This window comes from Sturnira hondurensis, unplaced genomic scaffold (genome assembly GCF_014824575.4).
Source record: "Sturnira hondurensis isolate 20B ecotype Veracruz unplaced genomic scaffold, ASM1482457v3 Scaffold0007578, whole genome shotgun sequence".
In the NCBI taxonomy this organism is placed as follows: Eukaryota; Metazoa; Chordata; class Mammalia; order Chiroptera; family Phyllostomidae; genus Sturnira; species Sturnira hondurensis.
In genome coordinates this window covers 2,690,688-2,715,413 of record NW_028080209.1, presented here as the reverse complement: position 1 = coordinate 2,715,413, position 24,726 = coordinate 2,690,688, and the positions used below count along the sequence as shown (strand labels likewise).

At 48.8% G+C, this 24,726-nt stretch overlaps 1 protein-coding gene across 1 annotated transcript; it reads left to right on the top strand.

The window, feature by feature from the left end:
* The first annotated feature begins 5,462 nt into the window (after nt 1-5,462).
* Nucleotides 5,463-23,699, top strand: TCP11 (t-complex 11). The gene is given in 9 exon segments (XM_037052863.1): nt 5,463-5,557; nt 12,161-12,281; nt 16,717-16,937; nt 21,023-21,159; nt 21,432-21,520; nt 21,522-21,647; nt 21,742-21,923; nt 22,703-22,870; nt 23,567-23,699. Coding segments are annotated over 9 exon segments (1,230 nt in total). The 5' UTR covers nt 5,463-5,504.
* The last annotated feature ends 1,027 nt before the right edge of the window (nt 23,700-24,726 follow it).

Here is a 24,726-nt window from a genome sequence, read left to right as displayed (position 1 = left end):
TAGGAGAGTTTAAAGAGGGTCTGGGTTGAGAGGGAGCCAGGCCAAACAAGAGACCCTTTCCCAAAGACCAAGCCAGTGACCCAGTCTTGCTCAGGACCTGGCTAAAGGCTGTATTTGGACCGCCTGGACTGATCCGAACGTCTGGAAGCTCCCTCGCCCTTTGCCAGACCTCCAGGAGCGCTTCTGTCTGGGCCCCGCTCGGGGGGCTCGCCGTACCAGGGTGTGTTAGTTACGTCTTCTTGTTTATACAGCACCGTGGCCAGAGTCAGGGAGGTGCCGTGACTGAAGAAAAAGTTTAAGATCAAGAGTCAAGACCTTACTTGCCACGTAACTTTTGGTGAACTCCCCCAAATTTCCCCGACCCCCAGTTTGTGGGTCTATTAAACGGTCTGAAACAACTGCCACCTTGCCTGCTGAAGAGGGAGGGTCATGTGCAGGGCATGTGGGTTCACCACGTAGAAGCATTTTGTAAATCATTAAACAAAAATCGGTTATTATTAACTGAGACCCCAAAGAGAAGGAGGGCATATCTCTCCCATCATCTTTCTATTCCCCTCAACTTTTGGCTCTGCCTCGGCAGTTCTGATATATATTCATGATTAAGGTGCCGAAGCGCTGCCCCCGGGCTGACCCTGGGAAATCGCCAGCCCTTTCTCTGCTACCCAGCCCTTCACTCCTCGTCTGCCTTGGTTCCCCGCCTCCACAGGGAGTGCCCGTTTCTTCCCATTGCCCCATCCAGAGAACCGGGCTTTGAAAAGTGCCCTTAAAGAGGCTGTGCGATGCAGAGGAATGAACTGCTGGAGTCGTTTCAGGCGTCAGCAGGGAGTTTTATGGCCATGCCATTTTTGCGGGGAAAAGCACTGATGTCATTCTGGAAAATGGCTCCCACAAATAAAAATGCCCAAACAGAATTCCGGATTTTTTTCCCTAAAGAAATCAACAAGCCAGCCTATGTAAAATGCAGAACCATGTTTTCATTGAGCTCTTTGCTTCGTTCATGCGAGCCCCCCCCACTGCTAGTTTCGGTGAAGGCCAGCACCCTCCACAGTGACAACCCTGAGGGAAATACCAGGAAAGGGTGAGGAGGAGGAGGAGGAGCAGGTTTAGTCTGTACTGGTCTGAGATACTCTCTGGCTGAACAGTAACTTCACGGGGCCGTTCCCCTCCTGTCTTCCTCAGAGCTGAGTGGACTTTCTTAAGCAGAAATGTTCTCTGGCCTCTGCAGTTTTCCCTTGAAAATGCACACGTTGTGCAAGAAAAATCCACACCCTTCACTAACAAGGCAAGGGTTATAATGAGGATTTGGTTTCTTAAGGCCATGTTTTCATCTTCTATTTCATTTTTTTAAGTAAGCTTCTGTGGTAAGAAATCAAGTCAGAACAACAAAGAAGGATGGGAGAGTACGGAACAGAAACTCTTGTCATCCTTCCCCTCAAAGCACAGGCATGGGGGGCAGGGGGAGGACGGCACTCCAGTCCCGCACATGGCCCCAGGGGCAACAGAGCAGGACCCAGGACAGGCTCGTCCTGGGGCCAATGAGCTGAGGCCCAGCCCCAGGTCACAGCTGTGCCCCAGGCCAGGAATGCAGTGGGAAGAGCCCACCAGCAGCAGCTGGGAGAACAGGGCTCCCCTCGCCACACCAGCGGGGAGCAGGGTGCACGGGCCTGTCACTGTGTGCCCAGGATGTGCCTGGGGTGTTTCTGCGCTTCTTGGGCTAGAGAGAAGGATGAGGAGAAACAAAACAGAGCACCCCTTCTCTTTCGAAATAGCTCCAGCTGATTTTTGTCATGGGGACGGGAGATGTCATGCAGGAACGGCCTCAGCGACCTTGTAACCAGAGGCCTGGGTGGCTTCGTGCTCACGAGGGCACCAGGCCGGCATGTAACTCCACTTTTTTTCCCTGGAAGATGGGGGTAGTTTATTTTCAAGTCCAGGACTTGCCACCCAGGGCCCCTGTCATGGAGGGCTGGGGTGGCGCGGAGTTGGCCTGGTCGGCATCCCGACCACAAGCCTGTGCCGCCCTCCCGGTGGTTCTGCCCGTGCCTCGGGGCCTGGAGGGCGGGCGGCCCGGGAGCCCGCTCCCGGGTAGGCTGCGGGTGATTGGCGAGGATGTGAGGAGTCTCCACGCCAGGGGCTCCCCTTGCTGCGCGAGCCCGGCCCACTGAGGAGGTCGTCTCGGGGAGGAGGTCGCCTGGCAGTCCGGGGAGGGCCCTGACCAGCGCACCCTCCCTGCGCCGGGCCCCTCGGGCCAGTTTCCCCGTTGGCTTCCGACGCTCGACCTCGCTCTGATCCCCTGTCCCTACTCCTCTAGGCTCTTTTGCCCCTCTCTGTTCCCCGAGAGACCACCTGAGGCCACCTGCTCTTGGTTTGTCCTGGTCAGGCGCGATGGGCAGGGCCTCGGATCCCACTGGGCAGCCGGAGAGCCCCCTGTCCCCCGCCATTCCTCCTGCACCCAGGTTCCATCCGCAAAATGCAGGACGTTGAGGACAATGTGCCCTTGAAGGACCCTGGCGTTGCAGAGAGCGGCTCCTGTAAGACCCAAACACCAGGTCGGATCCAGAAGGACAAGAGCATTCCCGAGGATCCAACCCCTCGTAGGTCCTGTCCTGGGTCCGGCCTGGGGGCGCTTAGTGTGGCTCAGGTTAGAAGACGCCCCTTAAGGGTCGGCAGTGGCCTCAGCCCCACAGTTCTCTGGTTACCTGCTCTCTCGTTTGACTTGCCCTTCCCCCACCCCACCCCAATCTGTGGTCCTATTTGACCCCGGGTCCTCAGAGTTTTGGGTCCTGGAGCATGATTACTTGAATCTGGCAAGATTTGAGGCTGTGCCGGTTCAAAGCCATCTTTGTTATTCTTGTATTTCCAATTTGTATGTGAAAAGTGGCAGACACCTGGGGTAGGTATTAAAGAACTCAAATGACCCAAGACGGGAATTGTTCTCTCGGTGCTTCGCTGTGTCAAGAGTAATACGGCCCTGGGCTCATATTCTTCTCTAAACACTATAGAGAAGTGTTCATGTTCCTATTGGAGCACAAGGTCACTCGGGTGGTTGAATCTCACTGGGACTCATCTGCATTTCTCTTATAATAACCTCCAGAGAGTTTAACTAGTCATCAATCCGAAGACCTGTCCACATCCAACAACATGAGTTAAATTCTTGAAGACTGAAATTTTAAAAAATTACTTTAAGGCCCCACTGTTGATATGTTTGTTTCTCTTGTAGCCACGTGGGGGCGCTGCTGGTTAACGGACTGGCGCTAACGCGGCCTATCGGGCGCTCGGGAAGCCCCATTTGGAATAGCGGTCACTGGATAGGTGCTATGGGCAGAAAGGGGAAAAGTCTTCTTCTTCCCTTTTTTTTGAAAATACAATTTAACCAATTTAAGTTCTTGAGGTGGCTATTTAAATGAATCCATAGGCAAAACAACTAATTAAAATGAGTAACCAAACTCTTCTTTTTAAAAATAAATTTGAGCTCTGGTTGGCGGCTCAGTGGATTGAGCACGGCCTCCAAACCAAAGAGTCGCTGGTTCAATTCCAGTCCGGGCGCATGCCTGGGCTGTGGGCCCGGTCCCCGGTGGGGGCATGTGAGAGGCAGCCAATTGATTAATTTTCCTTATATCGCTGTTTCTCTCTCTCTCCCTTTTCCTCTCTCTAAAAATAAGTAAATAAAATCTTTAACATTTTTGAAATTGTATATACTAGGTTGACTTGGCTAAGTTACTTACTAAATTACTTTGAAGATTTCTTTGTCCTTGGAATCTGAACTTTTAAAATCTACATTAGTTGCGTTTCACTGCCAGTTTCTGGTTGCGCCCTCCTCCGTCCTGGGTTTTGGAGCTGTTGGAGTTCCTTCACTGTAGCGAGCAACGACGGCCGTGTCAAAGCAGGCTGTGCGCTTCGCTCCGCTGTGGTGGGAGAACGTTTCTGTGTATGGGTCCCCCAGTCCTTCAATGAACTGTCAGAGCTTGGTCTCTGAAGGTTTTCTCTTAGCTCTCGTTTTAAATTAGTGAATCGGTGGTAAGTCTGTTTACGTATTTGACTGCATTCATCATTTTGGCTGGAACAAAAGCCTTCAGAGAGGCTTTCGTCCGTCTTGAATAAAGGGAGCTTCAGCCACCCCCGCTCCTGTATGTTTACCGAAGCAGGTACTTTGATAAATTCTGCCATCCCCTTTTTCCCCTTAACTTTTTCTTTGGAAATATTTTAAATTTGTTGAAAAGTCTAAGAGAAAACACAGTGCATGCCCACGGTGTCAGCATTTCTGCCACCTTACATGGGCCCTCACCATATGTGTTTTGTCTCCCACGGAAAATACAAATGATGTCCCTCTAAAAATTTCATCATGCATCTTCTAAGAACACAGGCATTCTCCTGTGTGACCTTTTTCTACAATAACTTTTTCCTTCTTACATCCTTCAATCTTTTTACTAATGGAAAACTTAAACGCTCCCAAGTCAAGAGGCTGGCACAGTGGATGACCCCAGCGGGCCCCACCCCCACCCCCGGCCTTGCCAACGCCAGGTCACGGCCGGGCTGCGTGCACCTGTGTCCCCCCCACATCTGGGAGCTAGGTAACTTTCTGTGAACAAATTATGAAGCTTCACTGAAAGACAGTGAAAAAATATGCTTCACTGTGTGCAACTTTGTTTAATAAGTAATCATTATACCTACCATGTCTGTCTCTGAGATGAGAATGCCGTCCACTCGTCTTTACCGAGAACCTAGGGCAGCAGTGATCTCCAGGGGCCAGAGCCAAACTTCTCAGCAGGATTTAGTGAAGTGAAAAAAGACCCTGTGGTGAGTCTTTCCTGAAGCGAAGCTGCGTTGGAAGGACTCCTGCTCACCCTGACAGTGTGCCCTTTCTGCGCTATCCTTTCTCTAATGAAATGATGGTTTTGGTGGTGGTGGAGTGGCTTTTTTCATTTGCTTATTTGCTTGTTTCACTGTGCATACATGGCCAAACAAAAAGTTGGCAAGTGGTTGTCAAAATCTTATCAGAAATTTTGTTAGTCTGTGAAATCCCCAAACGTGGGAACTACCGCTTCAGAATGGACAGTGGGCCAATCGGTACCGTCTATGTGGAGAACTGAACTTTACCGAAGGCAAAAAGACGTGGGCAATCCTAACACGCGTTTATCATAATGTTTATCTTTGCAAATAAATTGTTTCTTTGCCACTTAAGTTGTTATTTACTTTGTAGGAGGAAGGTTTTAATCAGTTTCACATTCTGTTTTTCTTTTAAATAACTTTTTTGTCTTCCCTCACCCCAAGCCCCACTGTTCTGAGAGGCACAGACACGCTCGTGGCGCGCCGGAAACGTGAACAGTGGGGACGGTCAAAGGGGTCTGCGCACAAACCCAAACCCAGCCGCTCAGTGCAATGAGTCTGAGTGAGCGAGACGTCCAGACGGGTGGGGTTCGCTGCTGCCGTCCACGGTGTGTCCTTTTGTCGCAGGTCTGGTAGATACGGGCAGCGATGTTCCCACGCTGGGCAACGAAGTTGGGATGAATCATGATTCCTACAAGGAAGAGAAGGTTTTTCCTCCAAGCAGGGGCAGGCTCTTCTGATTTTCTCATTGTATTAGTCCTGGCATAGGTATTAGCACTAATGACTTCTGACCAGACTTGAAGAGTTTTTATTTAATAATACAGTCAATGTTTGACTAGGAGCCTTAAGAGGTCTCATAAATTCCAACAGAAAAGTGATCAGTTGTAATTATTAGTATCAGAGGGCCAAGAAGCACCTTCACTTTAACCAATGAGGGAACCAAAGCAATTATTGTTGGAATATTCACTCTGGGGCCCCAGTTAATAATAAAATATAAGCAGGGTGGTGTTCAGGTCTTCACTGACAGATAGGGAGGACGTAGCCTGGAGTAGCTGGCAATCGCTGCACCAACCTTAGCGGGTAAAACAGTGCTCATCGTCTCAGTTTCTGTGGGTCAGGGACATGGCCATGGCCTCACTGCGCCTCTGGCTCCAGGTCTCCGCCGAGACTGCGGTCAGTCTGCTGACTGCTGGCCAGCGCGCCCCTCAGGTCCTGGCCGGGTGGGCCTCCCCCAGGGCAGCTCTCGTGAAGAGAGTGAGAGTCACTGCTGGGACAGAAACCAGGCGGTCTTTGTCGCCTGATCTCAGAAGTGACTGTCCCTGGTATCCCGGGCCCCTGCTGCGTTCTAGTGCCTAAAAGGGAGTCACTAAGCCCTGCCCATGCTCCAGCGGAAGGGGTTACACCAGGGTGTGAGTATCAGCAAACACAGATCTTTGGGGTCCTTCTATCAGCTGCCTACAGACAGCTCCTATCAGTTACTCTCTTTTGAGGGATCACAGATTAAAAGGCACAGATAAAGAGATTAATTTTCTAATAGTGGCATTTTCAACTCTTTTTTTCTGGCTTCATAATCAGTTTAATTTATGATTAAGGATCAGAACCCTGTTGATCAGTAATAGTCCCCCACCCGCCTCAAGCTTTATTTTGATTTTTTCCTCGTTCCGTTGACATCGCAGTACACAGGAGCCATTCAGGGGGTGTGAATTGAGTAGCTCTGCCACATGTTGGCAGTTCAGTGGGTAAATTCACTGTCAGATTTTGCATTTTAAAACAGTTCTAATTTTCCACCAATAGCCAGGTAAATAATGGCAGCCTGTGGTTGGATGGTTTCCTTAAATGCTTTCGGTATTTCACAGCCTCAGGGCATCTGCTACTACAGTGCAGGTCTCGGGCCCAGGTTGCCCTGGGCTTGGTGCTCTGATTTGCCCTTGACTGTGCCATCAGGGGTCCTTGCCAAGCATAGCTCCTCTGGGACAGGTTTCCACCCCAGTCCCGATCTCCTGGCACCTCTGTTGCTGCTTAGGTGTGTCGGTTGCTGGCAGGAGAGAGAGAAGCAGAACCGGGACAGAGGAGGTCTGGGAAAGGGGCGGAGGTGGCGGGAAGGAGAGACGGGGAAAGGAAGCAGGGAACTGGTTTTCCAGTGAGGTGGTACAAAACTTTATCTCGGGGGGGAAAAGGTTGAAATAAAGTTAAGATTGCTCATTATTGGTAATTGGCTTGACTTTGGGCTTATAAGATGCTGTTAATTACAGTTGTGTGTTCCTAAGGGAAGTCCTGCATTGGGGCGTCATTCATCAGGCATTTGCGGTGTCCCAACTCTGTGGCAGGCAGAGGGCTGAGTGCGGGGCTAGGTGTCATTGTAGCTACAGCTATAGATAAGCAAGGCCCTGGTTTTGCTGTCAAGGAACTTTCCTAGGGGAGACAGTTGAATAACAGAAAATGGTAAGTTGTGTGTATAGACTCTGACGAGTGTGATGAACTGCTAAGCAGGGTCAGAGACCTGCCCATGGAGGGAGATTTTGCCTGCGAAGACTTGAGTTGAGTCCCAGAGGATGAATAGGCACTTTCCAGGGGCCGTGGGTGGGAAAAGTGCTCCAGGCAGAGCGCTGGAGACACAGAGTGGCGCAGACTGGGCTCTGTTTTTACAAGGGTTTGGCATGGCTGCGTACAGGGCATCACGAGGTAAGGGGGGCCCAACTGGAAAGGGAGGCAGAGCAGTGTCAGAAAGGGCCGTACAGTATAAGTATTTATGCTGCTGATGATGGGAAGTCCTTTAAAGGATTTTAAATGAGCGTGACACAGTGATCAGAACTGCATCTTAGAGAAGTCATCGTTTTGAGAGTGAACGGTTGGAGAACAGATTAAAAAGAGACGAGACAGAGGCAGGGGACCAGTTCACAGACAGTAGCCCAGGTCATGGTAGGAGGGGATGGATTCCAGAGACTTGTAAGAAGCAGAATTTGTGGAACTTGGAGACGGATTGTGAAAATAAGATGAAGAGAAAGGAATTCGGAACAATTCCGGTACACACTGGGCCATGAGGCGGTTGGCGTTGACCGTCTCTGGTGCCTGAGGTTTGTGCGTAGGGATGGGGACTTTGACTTGTTTCATTCACCTTTGTGTTGCTTTTCTTCTTTTTTACAAGGAGCATGCATTACTGCCGTATTTTTTAAAGAGGTCTTGGGGGGGGGGGACTGTTTAATTCAAGACAACCAATGCCTATTTGAAAATGATTACATAAGCCTCAGAATTTTCAAATAGTTATTTTCTGTATTAGTCTAACTCTGTAGGACAAGATATCATTTAAGTAAATATTCAGGGGAAAATTGATTCCTGTAATTTCTTTTTTTTCTCCTTTCTTTTTTTTAATTTAATTTAATTTTTTATTTTTTTATTTTATTTTTTTATAATATATTTTATTGATTATACCATTACAGTTGTTCTATTCCCCCCCTTCATTCCCCTCCACCCAAACACTCCCTCCCCCACCATTCTCCCCTCCTTAGTTTATAACCATGTGTCTCAAGTTCTTTAGATTCTATATTTCCCCCACTATTCTCGCCCTCCCCCTATCTATTTTCTACCTACCATCTATGCTATTTTCTGTGCCTTCTCCCTCCTTCTCCCCCTCCCACTCCCCTGTTGCTAACCCTCCATGAGTTCTTCATTTCTATGGTTCCACTCCTGATCTAGCTGTCCTCTTGGTTTGCTTTTGCTTTAGGTGTGGTTGTTAATAACTGTGTGTTTGCTGTCCTTTCACTGTTCATATTTCTCATCTTCTTTTTCTTATATAAGTCCCTTTAGCATTTCATATAATGAGGGCTTGGTGATGATGAACTCCTTGAACTTGACCTTATCTGAGAAGCACTTTATCTGCCCTTCCATTCTAAATGAAAGTTTTGCTGGATAAAGCAATCTTGGCTGTAGGTCTTTGGATTTCATGACTTGGAATACTTCTTTCCAGCCCCTTCTTGCCTGTAAGGTCTCTTTTGAGAAATCCGCTGACAGTCTGATGGGTACTCCTTTGTAGGTGACTGTCCCCTTATCTCTTGCTGCTTCTAGGATTCTCTCCTTCATTTTAGTCTTGGCTAATGTAATTATGATGTGCCTTGGTGTGTTCCTTCTTGGGTCCAACTTCTTTGGGACTCTCTGAGCTTCCTGGATTTCCTGGAAGTCTATTTCCTTTGCCAGACTGGGGAAGTTCTCCTTTATTATTTGTTCAAATAAGTTTTCCACTCGTGGCTGTTTCTTTCCCCCTTCTGGTACCCCTATAATCCGGATGTTGGAACGTTTAAAGATGTCCTGGAGGTTCCTAAGCCTCTCCTCATTGTTTTGAATTCTTGTTTCTTCATTCCTTTCTGGTCGGATGTTTCGTTCTTCCTTCTGGTCCATTCCATTGATTTGAGTCCCATTTTCCTTTCCATCGCTATTGGTTTCCTGGACATCTCCCTTCATTTCAATTAGTTTAGCCTTCATATGTTCCTCTAATTTGTGACTGTAATCTACCAATTCTGTGAGCATCCTGATAAATAGTGTCTTGAATTGTGCTTCTGAGAGGCTGGCAATTTCTCGGTCGCTTAGAGTTATTGGCTCTGGGACTTTGAGTTCTTCTTGCACCATCTTTTGAGCTGTTCGTGCCTGTACCATAGCAGGATCAGAGCCCTAAAGTGTTCACTAGAGCAGGGCAACTAAGTCGCTGGGTTGTGACGTTGTATGTGGGGGCGGGGTCAAAGAGGGACAATGGCTTCCCGTCTGCCGCCTGCCGCCGCGGCCCTGGCGCCGCAACCACCACTGTCACCAGGCCCACGCCTTTCGTTCCACTGCACGCGAGTGTGCCACCACCGTCAGCCCTCCACCACTGGGTTTGCCCCCTGGGGCCTGCGTGGTCCGTCTCACTGTGCACAAATGTGTGACAGCGGTAGTCTGCCCCACACCCCGACTGGTTCCGGGCTGCCTGCACGCCTAGGTCGGGAGATCTGTCCTGCCCGACCCAGCTCCGCTGCTGGCTCCGCCTCTCTTACCATCCCCGTTGAACGGTTCGTAGTTGTCGGACTCCCGTATAATTCCGTTTTCTGGTCTTTGGGTGTGTCCTAGTTCTCCAAACCTTTGTTGTGTTCAAACTTGGTTGTGGGAGAAGGCACAGTGTTTCCACCTATGCCTCCATCTTGGTGCTGATTCCTGTAATTTCTTTTTTTAAAGTTAATAGATAATTTTTAGAGTAGTTTTAATTCCAGAAAAATGATGAGGAAGTATGAGAGTTCCCACATTCTCCCCCATTATTTACATCTTGTATTAGTGGGGTGCATTTGTTACAATTGACGGCCCAATATTAACACCTTATTATTAACTCAGGTCCATAGTTTCTGTTGGGGCTCACTCTTTGTACATAGTATGGGTTTTGAAAATATACAGTGACATGAATTCACCATTACTGTATCACACATGGTAATTTCACTGCCCCAACAACCCCCCTCCCTCCCTCCCCACCAGGTCCTTGGCAGCAGTGATCTTGTTCACCTTCTCCATGGGTTTCCAGAATGTCCTGTATCTGGACGTATACACTCAGTAGCCTTTCCGATGGGCTCCTTTCACTGAGCGATATGCATTTGAGGTCCCTCCGTGTCTTTGGGGGTCTAGATAGCTCATTCCTCTTCAGCACTTAGTAATTTTCCATTTATCCACTCACCTACACAATGATATCTTGGTTGCTTCCAAGTTTTGGCAATCATGAATAAACCTCTGTAAACCTACATTTGTGGGGTTCTGTGTGGACATAGTTTTCAACTCACTTGAGTAAATACCAAGGAGCATGATTCCTGGGTCGTATGGCAAGAGCACGTTTAGTTCTGAGAACCCGCCGATCTGTCTTCCAGAGCAGCCGGCTACACAGTCTCGCACTCACACCAGCGCGAACGAGAGCTCCCGTGGCTCCGCGTCATCCCCACACCCTGTGGTCACGCTCTGGGTTTGGGACTTTCCGACGCGTGTGTGCTGGCGTGTCATCTGTGTCTTAACTTGCACTTCCCCGGTGACATGTGTCACTGAGCCTTTCCCATGTGCTCACTTGCCATCTCTGTATCTTCTCTGGTGAGGTGTCTGTTCAGATCTTTTCCCATTTTAAAATTGCAGAGTTTTCCTATTGCTGAGTTTTAGGAATTCTTTGTATACTTTGGATAACAGTCCTTTATTAGGTGTGTGTTTAGCAAGATTGTCTGTGGCTTATCTTTTAATTTTCTTAACAGTATCTCTCGCAAAGCAGATGTTTTCGTTTTGATGCAGTGCATCTTATTGATTTTTTCTTTCTTGGATCTTCCTTTCGGCATTGCATCTAAAAGTCATCGCAAAGCTCAAGGTCACCTAGAGTTTCTCCTGGTTGCTTTCTAGGGGTTTCATAGTTTCACGTTTTTCTTTTAGGCCTATGACCCATTTGTGGACGGTGGAAGGTCTGTGCCTAGATCCACATTTTGCATGTGGATGTCCAGTTGTTCCAGCACCATCTGGTGAAAAGACTGTGCTTTCTAAATTGAATCACCTTTGATCCTTCAATTTTTTAAAAATTTATTTATTTATTTTTAGAGAGTGGGAAGGGAGGGAGAAAGAGAGGGAGAGAAACATCAGTGTGTGGTTGCCTCTCACATGTCCCTCACTGGGGACCTGGCCTGAAACCCAGGCATGTGCCCTGACTGGGAATCGAACTGGTGACCCTTTGATTTGCAGCCCACACTCAATTCACTGAGCCACACCAGCCAGGGCTTCCTTCTATTTTTTTAAGGGGAAAAAAAGATCAATCTTTCCGGCTTCCACAACTGGCAGCATGGTAGTGCCACTGAGACTGGGCATATAGAGGAATGAGCTTGGAGGTGGATGACAGTGAATTCAGTTTAGACCTGCCAATTTGGAAGTATCTGTGGTATTTAGGTTTATCAAAGAAGGAAAATATTTTTCTAAACTTTCAGGACTAGAAAAAAACAAAAGATCATTTAACTCATTGCTGTATGCATGCACAAATAGGAACTAAGTCACACGCTGGTTTGGCTGGGTGCAGGGTCAGTGCTGAAGCTCGGCCTGACCCCCTTTGGCTTCTTTCTGTTGCAGAGGGAGGGCTGTCCTGGGACCACGAGGAGCCCTCTCGGAGGCTCTGATGCCCGTGACACCCAAGTCTTACCAACCCAGCTTGTTCACCTCCGGTGCGATGCAAACATAGTTCTCGGCCTTCTCCTGTCAGTATAATGTCTTTTATCACGTCGAACACTGTTGGCGTGGGTATAGGACATAATGGCCTATGGCAGTCTTTGGATAGAGAAAGTGATTTGTCTATTTAACCCTCTCACAGTCTGGAAGGCAAAGTCAGGGAGACGATGCATAATGCCTTTTGGGATCGTCTTAGAGAGCAGTTATCAGCTACTCCCCCAGACTACAGTGGTGCTCTTGAACTTTTGAAAGAAATTAAAGAGGTGAGTGACCAACCTTCCATTTAGAGGTGTAAGGTTCCTAGACATTCCTGGCTCATTTAAATGGGAGTGGCTGGCAAATTCTAACTGAGCATGGTCTGTGAATCAGTGAGAATCTAATCTGTACATAGAAATTACATGGTAGTTTCAGCAAGGAATTTTTTTCTCTTTTTTGCTATTGTTTTTCTTCATTATTAAGGGAGGGAGAGAAACGCCAGTGCGTGGTTGCCACTTGCACACCTCCTACTGGGAAACCTGGCCTGCAACCCTGGCATGTGTCCCAACAGGGAATTGAACCGGTGACCCTTTGGTTCATAGGCTAGAGCTCAATCCGCTGAGCCACACCAGCCAAGGCTCAACAAGGAATTCTTAAAAACTATTTTTTTTATTTATTTTTAGAGAGAGGGGAAAGGAGGGAGAAAGAGAGGGAGAGAAGCATCGATTGGTTGCCTCTCACACTGCCCAGCTGGGAACATGGCCCACAGCTTCGGCACGTGTCCTGACTGGGAATTGACCCGGCGACCTTTCCTTTTGTGGGACAATGCCCAACCCACTGAGCCACACCAGTCAGGGTCAACAAGGAAGTTTTAATATAAAAATTATTGTAACAGGAAACTGGAGAAATGAGGGCTTTGGGTGAGTGAGAAGCAAAGAGAACTCTAAAGAATACTGGAATAGCAGCTGTAGGAGAACCTTACCCCCCCGTACCGTGCCCGTACCGTGCCCCCACCCCGTCCCCATACCCCTCGCTGACAGATCACCAGAGTGTTGGTCTGAGAGGGCACAGCTGTGCAGGGAAGTTGCTGGGCCGTGTGTGCTGCCGACCACTGTGCCCTGCAGGAGCTGAGCCCTGGGAGACACCCCTCGGGGCCAGTTACCGGCAAAGCCACACTCCTGCAGGAGCCTGGCAAGTGAGCATTCCAGAACCAGAGAGAAAGGCTCTTGCCTTTTGCAATGTCTTTCTATCTTGTGGTGGGCGCTCCCTGACATGACTGCACCCCGCACCGCCCGAGCCCTGGCCCAGTGATCCACATCCTTGGATAATAGTCTCTCCTTCAGTGCAGATGAGGCCTCTAACCAATAGAATATGGCAAAGGTGCTGGGATGACACATTTCATTACCTAAGACTCTGTCTTAGCAGACTGGAGATTCTCCTGCTGAAGCAAACAGGTAAGTTGTCAACCACCTGTGGAGAGAGTCCCATGGCCAGGAAATGCAGGTGGCCTCTAGGACCAGCATCCAATCAACAGCGAGCAAGAAGCTGGATCCCTTAAGTATACAGCTGTAAAGAAATGAATTCAGCCAACAGTTTGAAGGAGTTGCTAAGAGACCCTTCCCCGTCACACTCCCCAATGGGAATGCGGCCTGGCGACAGCTCGTTACAGCCTGGGAGACCTGGGCCGAGCACCCACTTCAGCTGCACCTGGACCCCTGACCCAGGGAAGCTGTGAGATGACAAATGCACGTGTTTCTTAAGCCTTTTAAGTGTATGGTAATTTGTTATGCTGTGCAAAAACTAATTAATAGTGCACTCTACAGATGAAGCTTAAAATTTATCATTTGGTAAAGGGAAAATATTTAAAGGACTTCATATTTTTTCAGAGCAGAGACACTAAGGATGGATTTGGAGCTGAGAGACAGTAAATTGATAAATGTCACATTTCACTCATTGGGCTCCTCCTGGGTAGGTCAGCTTCCATACAGAGCTTCCACACACATCTCAATTCCTGAGTCATCCCATCTCTCCACTGGGTAGGTCAGAAAACACCCAGTTCCTCGTGGGAAGCTCAGCCCACACAGTCACCTGATGTCTTATGGTGAGGTGTTACTCTCTGACAAGGCCTAGAAGCAAGCCAGGAACTGTTTCTCACAAGGCGAACAGTTATCCTCAGAAGAGGGCAGAGACTTGCTCCCAAATCCTAGAACTCTGTGCTGCGTCTCTCCTATTGGCGCTCCACAGAGGCTCTGCGCAGTGCCATTTCCAGAGTGGTGGACACCTCAGGTACCACGGACCTGTAGGACCGCAAGGCCCTCGTGGTAGAGCGGCTGGGGCAGAGCCGGAACTGGCTGCGGAGCCTCTCTGGCTCTGGCTCTGGCTCTGGCTCTGGCTCTGGCTCCCACTTGAAATTGGCAACCTTATGAGCAACTCTGAGTGGGTGGCACATAAGAATGTCCAAAATTGTAGAGAATTTTTTCTGAGTCTGAGTTGTTTGAGCCAAACTGATGATATGCCACAAAGCAGGATCTCAAATGCTCTGGAGCAGGACAGTTTTGTAATTTCTTTTACACGTTTGAGGGGGAGGGAAATTGAGGAGGGAAGGTAGTGAAGATTACAGTTGTCAAGATCGTGTGCTGTCCCTGGCTCCATTGGTTAGAGTCGTCCCCACGCGCCAAGGTTGTGGGTTCAGTCCTGGTCAGGGCACATACAAGCCTCAACCAATGAATGCATGAATACGTGGGACAACAGATGGATGTCTGTCTGTCTCTCTCTCTTTCTCTGGCCCCCTTCCTCTCTCTCTAAAACACCCAATTTAAAAAATTAAAACAGAAAAAAGATTATGTGCTCCCTTGAGGGGTCTGAAAAAGAGGATGACTCTGGCATTTCAGCCTGCTAACCGAGATACCGAAAACGATGGACAGGACTGGCTTACGGCAAAGACGAGCCTTTTCCTAAAGAAGAGTCGGGCCTGGGGTGACTACCCGCTCGGCCCTGCCCAGCTGGGAATTTGTGATCAGGCTTCTCAGACTGACTACAGAGCCCTTTTTTTGTCCACAAACTAATGCAGCATGTGTTGCTTTGAAACCTCAAAAGAGGCCTACAAGCGCTGTGCCTCTTTTTCACAGGGGTGGTTTGAGGCACAGCAACTTGTCATTCCCCTTGGAGGGTGTGCCTCTGACGAGGTCCAGACCACTGAAGCTCTACCAGCTTCACTGAGGCGACGGGCAGCTGAGCGTTTGTGGGGATTATCGGCCACCCTCCCTTTTCCATGTCTTCCCAAGGCATTGAAAATACGAAATACTCTCCACCCATCAGATCCAATAGACAGATGGCCTTTTGAGTGCCCATCTCACTCATGGCACCAATGTTGTATCCATCTGGGTCCCATCAGGATGAAGAAACCGGACAGTAATCTGAACAAAGAGAAGCTGTGTGCCCCAGGGGCTTGCCCAGGGGAAGCCCAGCGGAATGGGCGTGTGGGGAGGACCTCCTCCTCTTACCGTCCCTCTTTAGCATCCTCTACTGACCAAACTGACCCAGTGCCGCCAGCTTCACTTCCACGAGGAGGCGCTGGAAGGGAAGACTTTGAACTGAGAGGCCCCGAAGTGAAAATTGGCAGAGTTTACCTTTTAAATAGATAGTATGGAGCAACTTCCACTTTATTTGCTTAAGGTAAAGCTAAACAGGAAGAATCCGGCTATGACAACACAATTTTCCGTTCAGTTAAATGTTCACTGAACCCCATCCCTCCACCCCACTGTGTCCCAGAGGCACAGAGGTGAAGAAGAGAGACGTTCACAGGGAACTTAACATGTTGGGGTTAATAGGCTATTTCCAGTTACCCCTAACAGTTTCTTTGCTTATTTTCTCCTTGGTCTTTGAAGTAAATCACAAAAATGTCTGCTTTTTTAACACGAAGAGTCCCTCATCACCATGTGGCGGTGTGTATTTTATATTTGTTGCACCTTGAGTTTCTTGCTACCACACTCCTTGGTTTGGTTTATCTCTTTATCTCATTCTATCTCTCTATCTCATTTATATCTCAATATAAAGATGATATATTGTTGCTGTATTTGATCCCCTAAAGCTTTGATCTATTATTGGTCCCTAAACAAAGATGAATTAGTGCCCTCTAGGAAATTCAGAGACGTGACGTCTTAATCCACAGAAGACATGGGCTGGGATGTGTTTGGCTAAAGGGTTTCCATTCGGGAAAGTTTGGGCCTCTGAACAGAGTGCAGGCCCTGTTAGGGCAGTCAGTAATGCAGGCTGACGGCAAAGACGAGCCGTGGAAGAATTCTTCTTGTGGAAGAATTCACAAAGAAAAGTGCAGAGAATAAAGATCTCTACTCACCCTCCAAGAGGGGAGGGGGCCACAGTGTGGAGAAACACACCAGCCCTGAGGGGTGGGGGCTTTGAGCTTTTATTAGGTGACCGGGTGGCTGCGGAGCAGGGTTTTTCGGTTGGTCTTGTCTAGGCTGCCGCTTGTCCCAGTGCTATCTTTGGGTGCAGGGTCTTTGCGGTCTGGCACATCCCATTTCATAAGTTCTAGGATCCTCTGCCCCTTCGGGGTGCTTCCAGTGGTTTTCCAGACCTGAGGATAAAGGCTCATAAAACAAGAGTCAGTCATGCTTTATGGGGTCCAGTTAGCTCCAGCAAAGAGGGCCTGACAAGGGGCTTTTGTCCTATTAACCCCTTTCTGACTTTGTGTCCTGGCAGATCTTGCTGTTGCTGCCCTTACCACACCAGAACCGCCTGGGAAGTGAGATCGAGGAAGCTCTGAACACGGGCCTCCTCAAGCAGGAAGCAGAGCATGGGGCCCTGAACATCCCTCACCTCTCCAAGGACATTCTCAACACAGTGGCTTTGCAGGGTGCACCAGTTCGAGATGAAGCTATGCAGAGACTGGACAGCATCACAGACTCTGCTCGGTTACTCAGGTGTGAAGCCCGATGACTCTCCTGAGACCCGCCCCTTCCTGTGGGCCAGACCCTGGCTGGCAGCCCCTGTCTTGGCTGGCTCTTCCTTGCTGAGACCTGACTAACTCCTTTCTCTCTGGCCTGTTAGCTTTTCTTTTCCGAAGATGGCCTTGAGGGGCCCTCCAGTTATCCTTAGATGGACTGGCCCCTGTGTGATGTCCTCCCGTAAAACTGTGCAGCCTTTTCTTCCAAGTCATTCAAGTATCGCTTTCTCAAGTTCTCTTGTCGCAGTTCACATAACATGAACTGGCAAGGGTTAGCCCTAGTTCACAGCTACAGAAACCAAGATCCAGACCCAAAAAGTTAAAAAAAAAAAGTGATTGGTCCAAAAATGGCATCAGACATAGCATCCCCTATAATCCCCCTCCCAGAGACACTGTGAGCGTGCCCGTGTGTTGTGAGCGTGCCCGTGTGTCCTGCACCGACTCCCTTTTTAAAGAGACAACAGAAGGGCTGTTGTGGAAACGGACTGGGCTCAGAGGCTTCAGGGTCCAGAGGCCTGTGCCGCCCGCTCTGCCGTACTCTCACTCTGGGCCTCTGGGCCTGGGCCACACGTCTTTTGTAATTTAGGAGGCAGAACTATGTGAGTTTTAAAGCCCCTCTAATTCTTTTTTTAATTATATTTTATTGATTATACGAGCACAGCTATCCCAATTTTTCCTCCTTTCCCACCTCCATCCAGCACCCCCACTCCCTCAGGCAATCCCCCCACCATTGTTCAGGTCCATGGTTCAGGCATGTAAGTTCTTTGGCTACTTCACCTCCTACACTGTACTTTACATCCCCATGGCCATTCTGTAACTACCTATTTGTACTTCGTAATTCCCCCACCTCTTCTCCCATTTCCCCACACCCCCTCCCATCTGGCAACCATTAAAAACATTTCCATATCCATGATTCTGTCTCTGTTCTTGTTTGCTTAGTTTGTTTTTTAGTTTCAATTATTGATAGATATATATTTATTGCCATTTTATTGTTCATAGGTTTGATCTTCTTTTTCTTAAATAAGTCTCTTTAACATTTCATATAATAATGGTTTGGTGATGATGAACTTCTTTAGCTTTTTCTTGTCTGAGAAGCTCTTTATCTGCCCTTTGATTCTAAATGACAGCTTTGCTGAATAGAGCAATCTTGGCTGTAGGTCCCTGTTTTTCATGACTTTGAATATTTCTTGTCAGTCCTCTCCAGCCTGCAAAACTTCTTTTGAGAAGTCAGCTGACAGTCTTATGGGAACTCCCCTGTAAGTAATTAATTTTCTCTTGCTGCTTTTAAGATTCTCTCTTTATCTTTAACTTTTGGCCTTTTAATTATGATGTATCTTGGAGTGGGCCTCTTTGCATCCATCTTATTTGGGACTCTCTGTACTTCCTGGGCTTGTGTGTCTATTTTCTTCACCAAATTAGGGAATTTTTCTTTTGTTATTTTTTTCAAATAGATTTCCAATTTTTTGCTCTTTCTCTTCTCCTTCTGGCATCTCTATGATGCAAATGTTGGAATGCTTGAAATTGTCTCAGAGGCTGTTTACACTTTCCTTGTTTTTTTGGGGGGGGGATTCTTTTTTTGTCCTCTTGTTCTTATTGGTGTTTTTTTTTGCTTACTTATGTTTCAAATCATTGATTTAATTCTTGGCTTCATTCACTGTACTGTTGTTTCCCTGTAAATTGTTCTTTATTTCAGTTAGTGTATACTTCATTTCTTTTTTTGAAGTATATTTTGCTGATTATGCTATTACGGTTGTCCCATTTTTTCTCTTCTTTATTTCCCTCTGCCCTTCAACCCGCTTCCCACCAGCGTTACCCCTCTTAGTTCATATCCATGGGTTGTACACAAAAGCTCTTTAGCTTCTACATTTCCCATACTATTCTTGCCCTCCCCCTGTCTATTTTCTACCTACCATCTATGCTACTTATTCTCTGTACCTTCTCCCCTTCTCTCCCCACCAACTCCCCACTGATAACCCTCCATGTGATCTCCATTTCTGTGATTCTGTTCCTGTTCTAGTTGTTTGCTTAGTTCGTTTTTGTTTTTAGGTTCAATTGTTGAATAGTTGTGAGTTTGTTGTCATTCAACTGTTCATAGTTTTGATCTTATTTTTCTTAGATGAGTCCCTTTAACATTTCATATAATAAGGGCTTGGTGATGATGAACTCCTTGAACTTGACCTTATCTGAGAAGCACTTTATCTGCCCTTCCATTCTAATGATAGCTTTGCTGGATAGAGTCATCTTGGATGCAGGCCCACTGCTCCTACCAGTCTGGATGCTGCTCCTACCGGATGAATGTTTCTTCTTTAACTCCTTGGTTGTCAGACTTCCATACAGTTCAATTTTCTGGCACTTCTGGTTGTTTTTTTTGTTTTTAAATTTGTTGTTGTCCTTCTTTTGGTTGTATGAGGAGGCAAAGTATATCTACCTGTGTCTTCATCTTAGCCGGAAATCTCTTTCCTATACTTCACTACTGACTGGGTCCTTTTTATGCTGCTGAGGTCCTCACTAAATTCCTGGAGCACCCTTATAACCAGTGTTTTGAATGCTGCATCTGATAGATTGTTTAGCTCCATTTTCTTTAGTTTTGGGGGGGAATTTTGATCTGTTCTTTCATTTGGGGCATGTTCCTCTGTCTCCTTATTTTGGCAGCCTCTCTCTATTTGTTTTTATGTATTAGGTAGAGTTGCTGTGGGTCCCTGGCAACATGGCCAGGCCGTGGTGGCAGCGTGGCCTGATGTAGTAGGTGTCCTGTAGGGTCCAATGGCACAGCCTCCCCCATCACTCAGGCTGGGTACTGGAGTTGCAGCCTTTGTGTGGCCTGAGTACACCCTCCTCCTGTAGTTGAGCCTCGGCTGCTGTTGGCAGATCAATGGGAGGGATTTACCCAGGCCAGTCAGCTGCAAGGACTGGCTGTGACCACTGACCACCAACCTCCACCCTCCATGGAGGATTAGCTGTGCAGGGGCAGGGTGGTGGTGCTCCAACATGGTCTGTAGTTGTCCCCTGGGTGTGCAGGCCCTGAGTTTTCCCAGGTGGTGCAGGCCAAGGTCTGCCCCACCCTGTGTTCTGCCCAGGGCACCCTGCATGAGCTCTACAGCAACCTGAGACGGCTGCTACAGGTGCTGGGCTTGGAGATCCCCAGGCAAAGCCAAGCTGTGAATCTTGGCTGGCTGCGCTGCGCTTTTCCACGAGTGTCAGGCCTGGGGCCACTCAGCAAGAGTATGGGGTCTGGGGGCTCACTGAGGCTGGCTGTTGTTTGTTTGAGGGGATTTAGGAAGTTGTAAAGCTTGAGCCCAAACCAGCCACTCATGGAAAAGCCATTGTTTACAGCTGTAAATTGGGTGGGACAGAGTCTCAGGGGATCTGAGGGGTGGGTCAAACAGTGTGAGCCAGGTTAATGGACTCTCAAATGTGGCACCTGCCTGCCAGTTCTGTGGCTCTGTGGGGGGAGGTTCAGAAACAAGAGAGTGGCCAACTTTCTGTCTGGGAGGAAGCTGTCCCTCAGCTCTCACCCTGATGTCAGACACTTCAGTTCCTCCCTGTATGCCACTGGTGCCTTTCAAGCTGCTACTCCAGTGCTGGCACTCAGAGGGAGTGAGTCTGAGTAAGTCCATGTGTGGGTTCTGTAAGAGGAACTGCTTGGGAATCTAGAAGTTTCTTTCACCAACTCAATCCCCATGGATTTTGCAGCTGGAAGTTTCGGGGACTTATCTTTCTGGTACTGGAACCCTGGGCTGGGGGCCTTGGTGTGGGACTGGGACTCCTCACTCCTGAGCTATGCTTCCCAAATTTTTATTCACATGGGTGTGGAACCAGCCCCTCCTACCAATCTAGACGGATGAGGTTTCTTTAATTCTGTAGTCAGCCTTCCATTCAGCTTGATTTCTGATGGTTCTGAGTGATGGTTGTTCTAGATTTCAGTTGTAATTTTGATGTGGTTGTGCAAGGAAATGAGCTGTGTTTACTCTAGTTTTCAAACGCAGTGATTCAGTGGCTCCTGCTGGGGCCTCTCACTGGATCCCCTTTCACAGAATCAATGTTTCATTTTCTCTGGGTCAGGGGGATCTTCCAGGTCCTGGGCCTGATGAAAACGCACAGGATGAATTACACCATCTAGAGCCTTCAACCCCACCTGCAGGAACATTCCATCCAGTACAAATGGGCTAAATTCCAGCAACTCCTCGACAAACAGCCGAGTATGTATATAATTTGTGGGCAGGCGTGGGGAGATATGAGTCTGGTCTGACCTTGGGTCTGACCTTTGTATCGCTACAGAGTATTCTGCCTCCTTTTAGGAACAGAAAGTTTCTTCCTCAAAAGGGGGAGGGAGAAGGAACAGTTATCAAAGACAAAAGGGCCCCCATAAGCATGTGTTTACGATCCAGGAGTACATTTAGGAAAGAACCTTCATCTCCAAGCGTCAGGGGTACAGATGCTGATGCTGCTCCTGCACTCTGCCCTGAGCCAGGCCTCCTCGATCGCGCCACCGGGTGGCTGACCTGCGCAGCAGCAGACCTTGCCACGCTGCCTCCAGCTTGCCCTGAAGCTCCCAACCCTTTGTGTGGTGGCCTGCCGCTCTCCAAATGGGGCAACCCACAGCCCCGAGCCCCCCAGCCCTACAATGGTGCTGTCCCAGGTTTTCCTGAACCTTCTTCTCTGGGACCCTGAAGAAGAGTTCCCTGAGGCAGGCCTGTGTGGGGCACTGCCCATGGGCTTGTACGAGGTCCCTCCTCCACAGGACCCTGCTCTCTGACCACCTGTCCCCTCTGCATCCTCAGATGCTGCTGGTGGACAGAGCCCGGCTGCAGAAGCTGCAGTCACAGCTACTCCACTTGACCATCCCAGCCTCAGGCTTGCTGGTGACCAGCAGTTTCTCTGTCAGTGTTCTGTTTGGCTCCCCTCAGTTTGTGGATAAGCTGAAATGCAGAATCAAAGCCTTCATGGAGGAATTTAACTCCAGGTGAGCTGTGTAGGTTCTGTTTCTTTAGAGGACATGGCTTATGGTAAGAGGACAGGCAGATAAGGAATAATTGCTTATGTTCCACCACAAGCCACAGAAAGACCCTTTGGAACCATCCACAAAGATTATTGGTGTCTTCCTATAAGTGGTCTTGAGGCTTGTAACAAAGAAAAATCAAACTTTCTTCCAGAAGAGTAGTGCAGAGGCTACAAAATGACGCATCATCTTGTTGCTACAATGAAGTCATCATGTGGTCGAGCGGGTGGCAGTGGACTGGTCTTACTTACATGTACTGGGAGCTGATGGGTCAGCAGTACTGAATGATGTCCACTGTGTTGCCGGACATCACGCCGGCAGAATCAAAAGGCCAGGTTTGTCACTCTAGTTGGTGAGGGCAGGATAAAAAGCCATGGAAAATGTCCAAGAAAGTCTTAAAAATGTATAGACATACATACATATAAATAAATTACCTGGGGCCAAAGAATACTGAGTTGATCCAAGGGCCAAACCAAATGCTTGTCTGGAGTTGGTTTGAGTTTATCTTGCTTACTGAGAAGGAGAACGTGGTGTTGCATGCAGAGAACAATCGATATCCTGAGGTGAGAGTGAAGACACTGAATCTGCCCACTGGGCTCTGTGGCTCCCAGGGGCTGGGTGAGGGCAGGAGGAGGGCTGGGAGTCTCCCTCGCATGGGCCCTCTGGCAGGCGTGGAGCTTCCAGGCTCTGGGCCAATGCCCGGGCCACCTGGGGCTGCCAGCTGAGTGTCCTTCATGGTCTAGGCCTGAGGAGGCCACGCTGACTGTGAGTGAACGGATGTCTCAGGAAATCAATCAAAGCCTTGAGAACATGGGCCTTGCTGCTCTGAGCAGTGACAGCACAGCCTCTTTGATGGGATAGCTCCAGGACATTGCCCACAAGGAGAACTGTGTCCGCAGCGTCATCAGTGAGTGTGTGTTGGAGGTTGGGGGTGAGGACAGCGTGAAGAGAGCTAGATTCCAGCCCTGCAAGTCAGCTACCGAACCACTTACCAGGGACAGGCGCGGTCACTGGGCAAGTTGTTATTTGGGCTTTCGTTTTTCAAAATGCTGGGTTGAAATAAATCTTTTTTAATTTAAAGACTGACTCTGGTTCTAAGAAAGGTTTGCACCCAGGAATCCCTGACATGCAGGTGTGGCATACTGTCCAACCAACCTGGTTGAGTCATCTCTGGCCTTCTAGGTCATTTTTCGATTGTAGTCTGTGACCTGTGGCATCTACCCCCCACCCACAAGAAACTGATGCTGAGTTACACTGGCAGACATGTTTGCATGGCAGCGACTCCCCTCCACCATCCCATGCTGGAGTGGAGGCTATGAACATGGCCTTGCTCTTCACCTCAGCCCATCCAAAGAATCAATTTAAAATCTTTCTGTTATGTCAAATACTTGGTAGGATCTAACTGATGGATACTTAAGTAATCTTTGGAATAGTCAAAAATTTACTAGCCCACTAGTTTTCCATCTTCGCTTTGTCCTTGGGAGCTACCTAGCAGCTCCCTTCCCCCACCAAACAAAACAAAGTCCCTAAGTCTAGCCAAGTGAGTAGGTTAGTGTCTCAGCACACTCAGAACCTGATGAGTGCAGGGCAGCGTGTCTCCCTGAAAGGCGCCTGCTCTGTCCCTTCTCACTGTCTTTTCCGGCTCACAGATCAGTGGATCCACTTGTTTCTCAAATGCTGTTTGGTTCTTGGTGTGCAGCGCTCTCGATTAGGCCTCCCCAGAGGCCTCACTCTCATTGAGGCAGAGCTGGCAGAACTGGGCCAAAAGTTTGTCAGCCTAATGCACCACAATCAGCAGGTGTTCGGCCCCTACCACAAGGAGATCCTGAAAACCCTCATCCCCTGGAGCCAGGCCCTGGAAGAAGTGGAGTCTCCCCGAGAGCCCCTGCTCTGAGCCCTGGCACTCGGACCTAGGAGAGAGGCCAGTCACTTTCCTGGAGTGACTTCTCCAGTGACCAGCCAAGCAGCAAGCCTTCTCCCCTCCTGCACCCAGTACCAGCACTGTAGTGACTAAGCATGTAAACACCAACTGGCCCAAACTCATTCTCTAACAAACTTCCGAAAAATAGCAAACCACTCTTCTCCTGCCGCAGCTGTGGCCAGGCCCATGGCCAGGCTGGCACCCTCAGCCCCCAACTAAGGCGCCAAAGGCCCCAGTTTTTCCTCCTCTGGTGAGGCGCTCCCTTCTGCACTGAGAGCTGAGAAGCCAGGACACGCAGGTGCTGGCATTATTTTGTTTAAGGGTGAAGCATTTCTCTGTGGGCTCTGAGCGCTCTGTGGAATTATTACTGTGTGAGTAGAAGGGCTTCTCTGGCAGTTAAGAGAGTTGTTTTGTCCAGTTCAGCTCAGGACCTGGTTGAATGAAGTTCTTAGGAACCTAATTCCCTGCAGGTTTCAAACAGTGGGACAAGAAGTGAGAGCCCAGCTTCCTCTTCTGGGGGAAGCAGCGTGCAGACCCGGTAAAAGGGGGCGTTGGTTGCTGCAAGAGTGCTGGTGACAGGTTTTGCTGCTCTCAGGATTTTTCTCTCAAGTGTCAGCGTCCAGGCCAGGGCTGTTGGGCCAGTGACTCACTCGGACCAAGTTTCTCCTCGGTCTGGTTCCCTACCGAGTGAGCCCCCGTCCCCCAAGTCTGAGCATAGGATGCTTCCCGAAGGGTGCTGTGGGCGCGCGGGGGTCGCAGCTCCTGTCCTCCCAGTACCGGGACTCCACCCGTGGTTTAGGCTGTGCGCTCCTGTTGGCATCACAGGGCCCAGATGTGCGGAAAGGA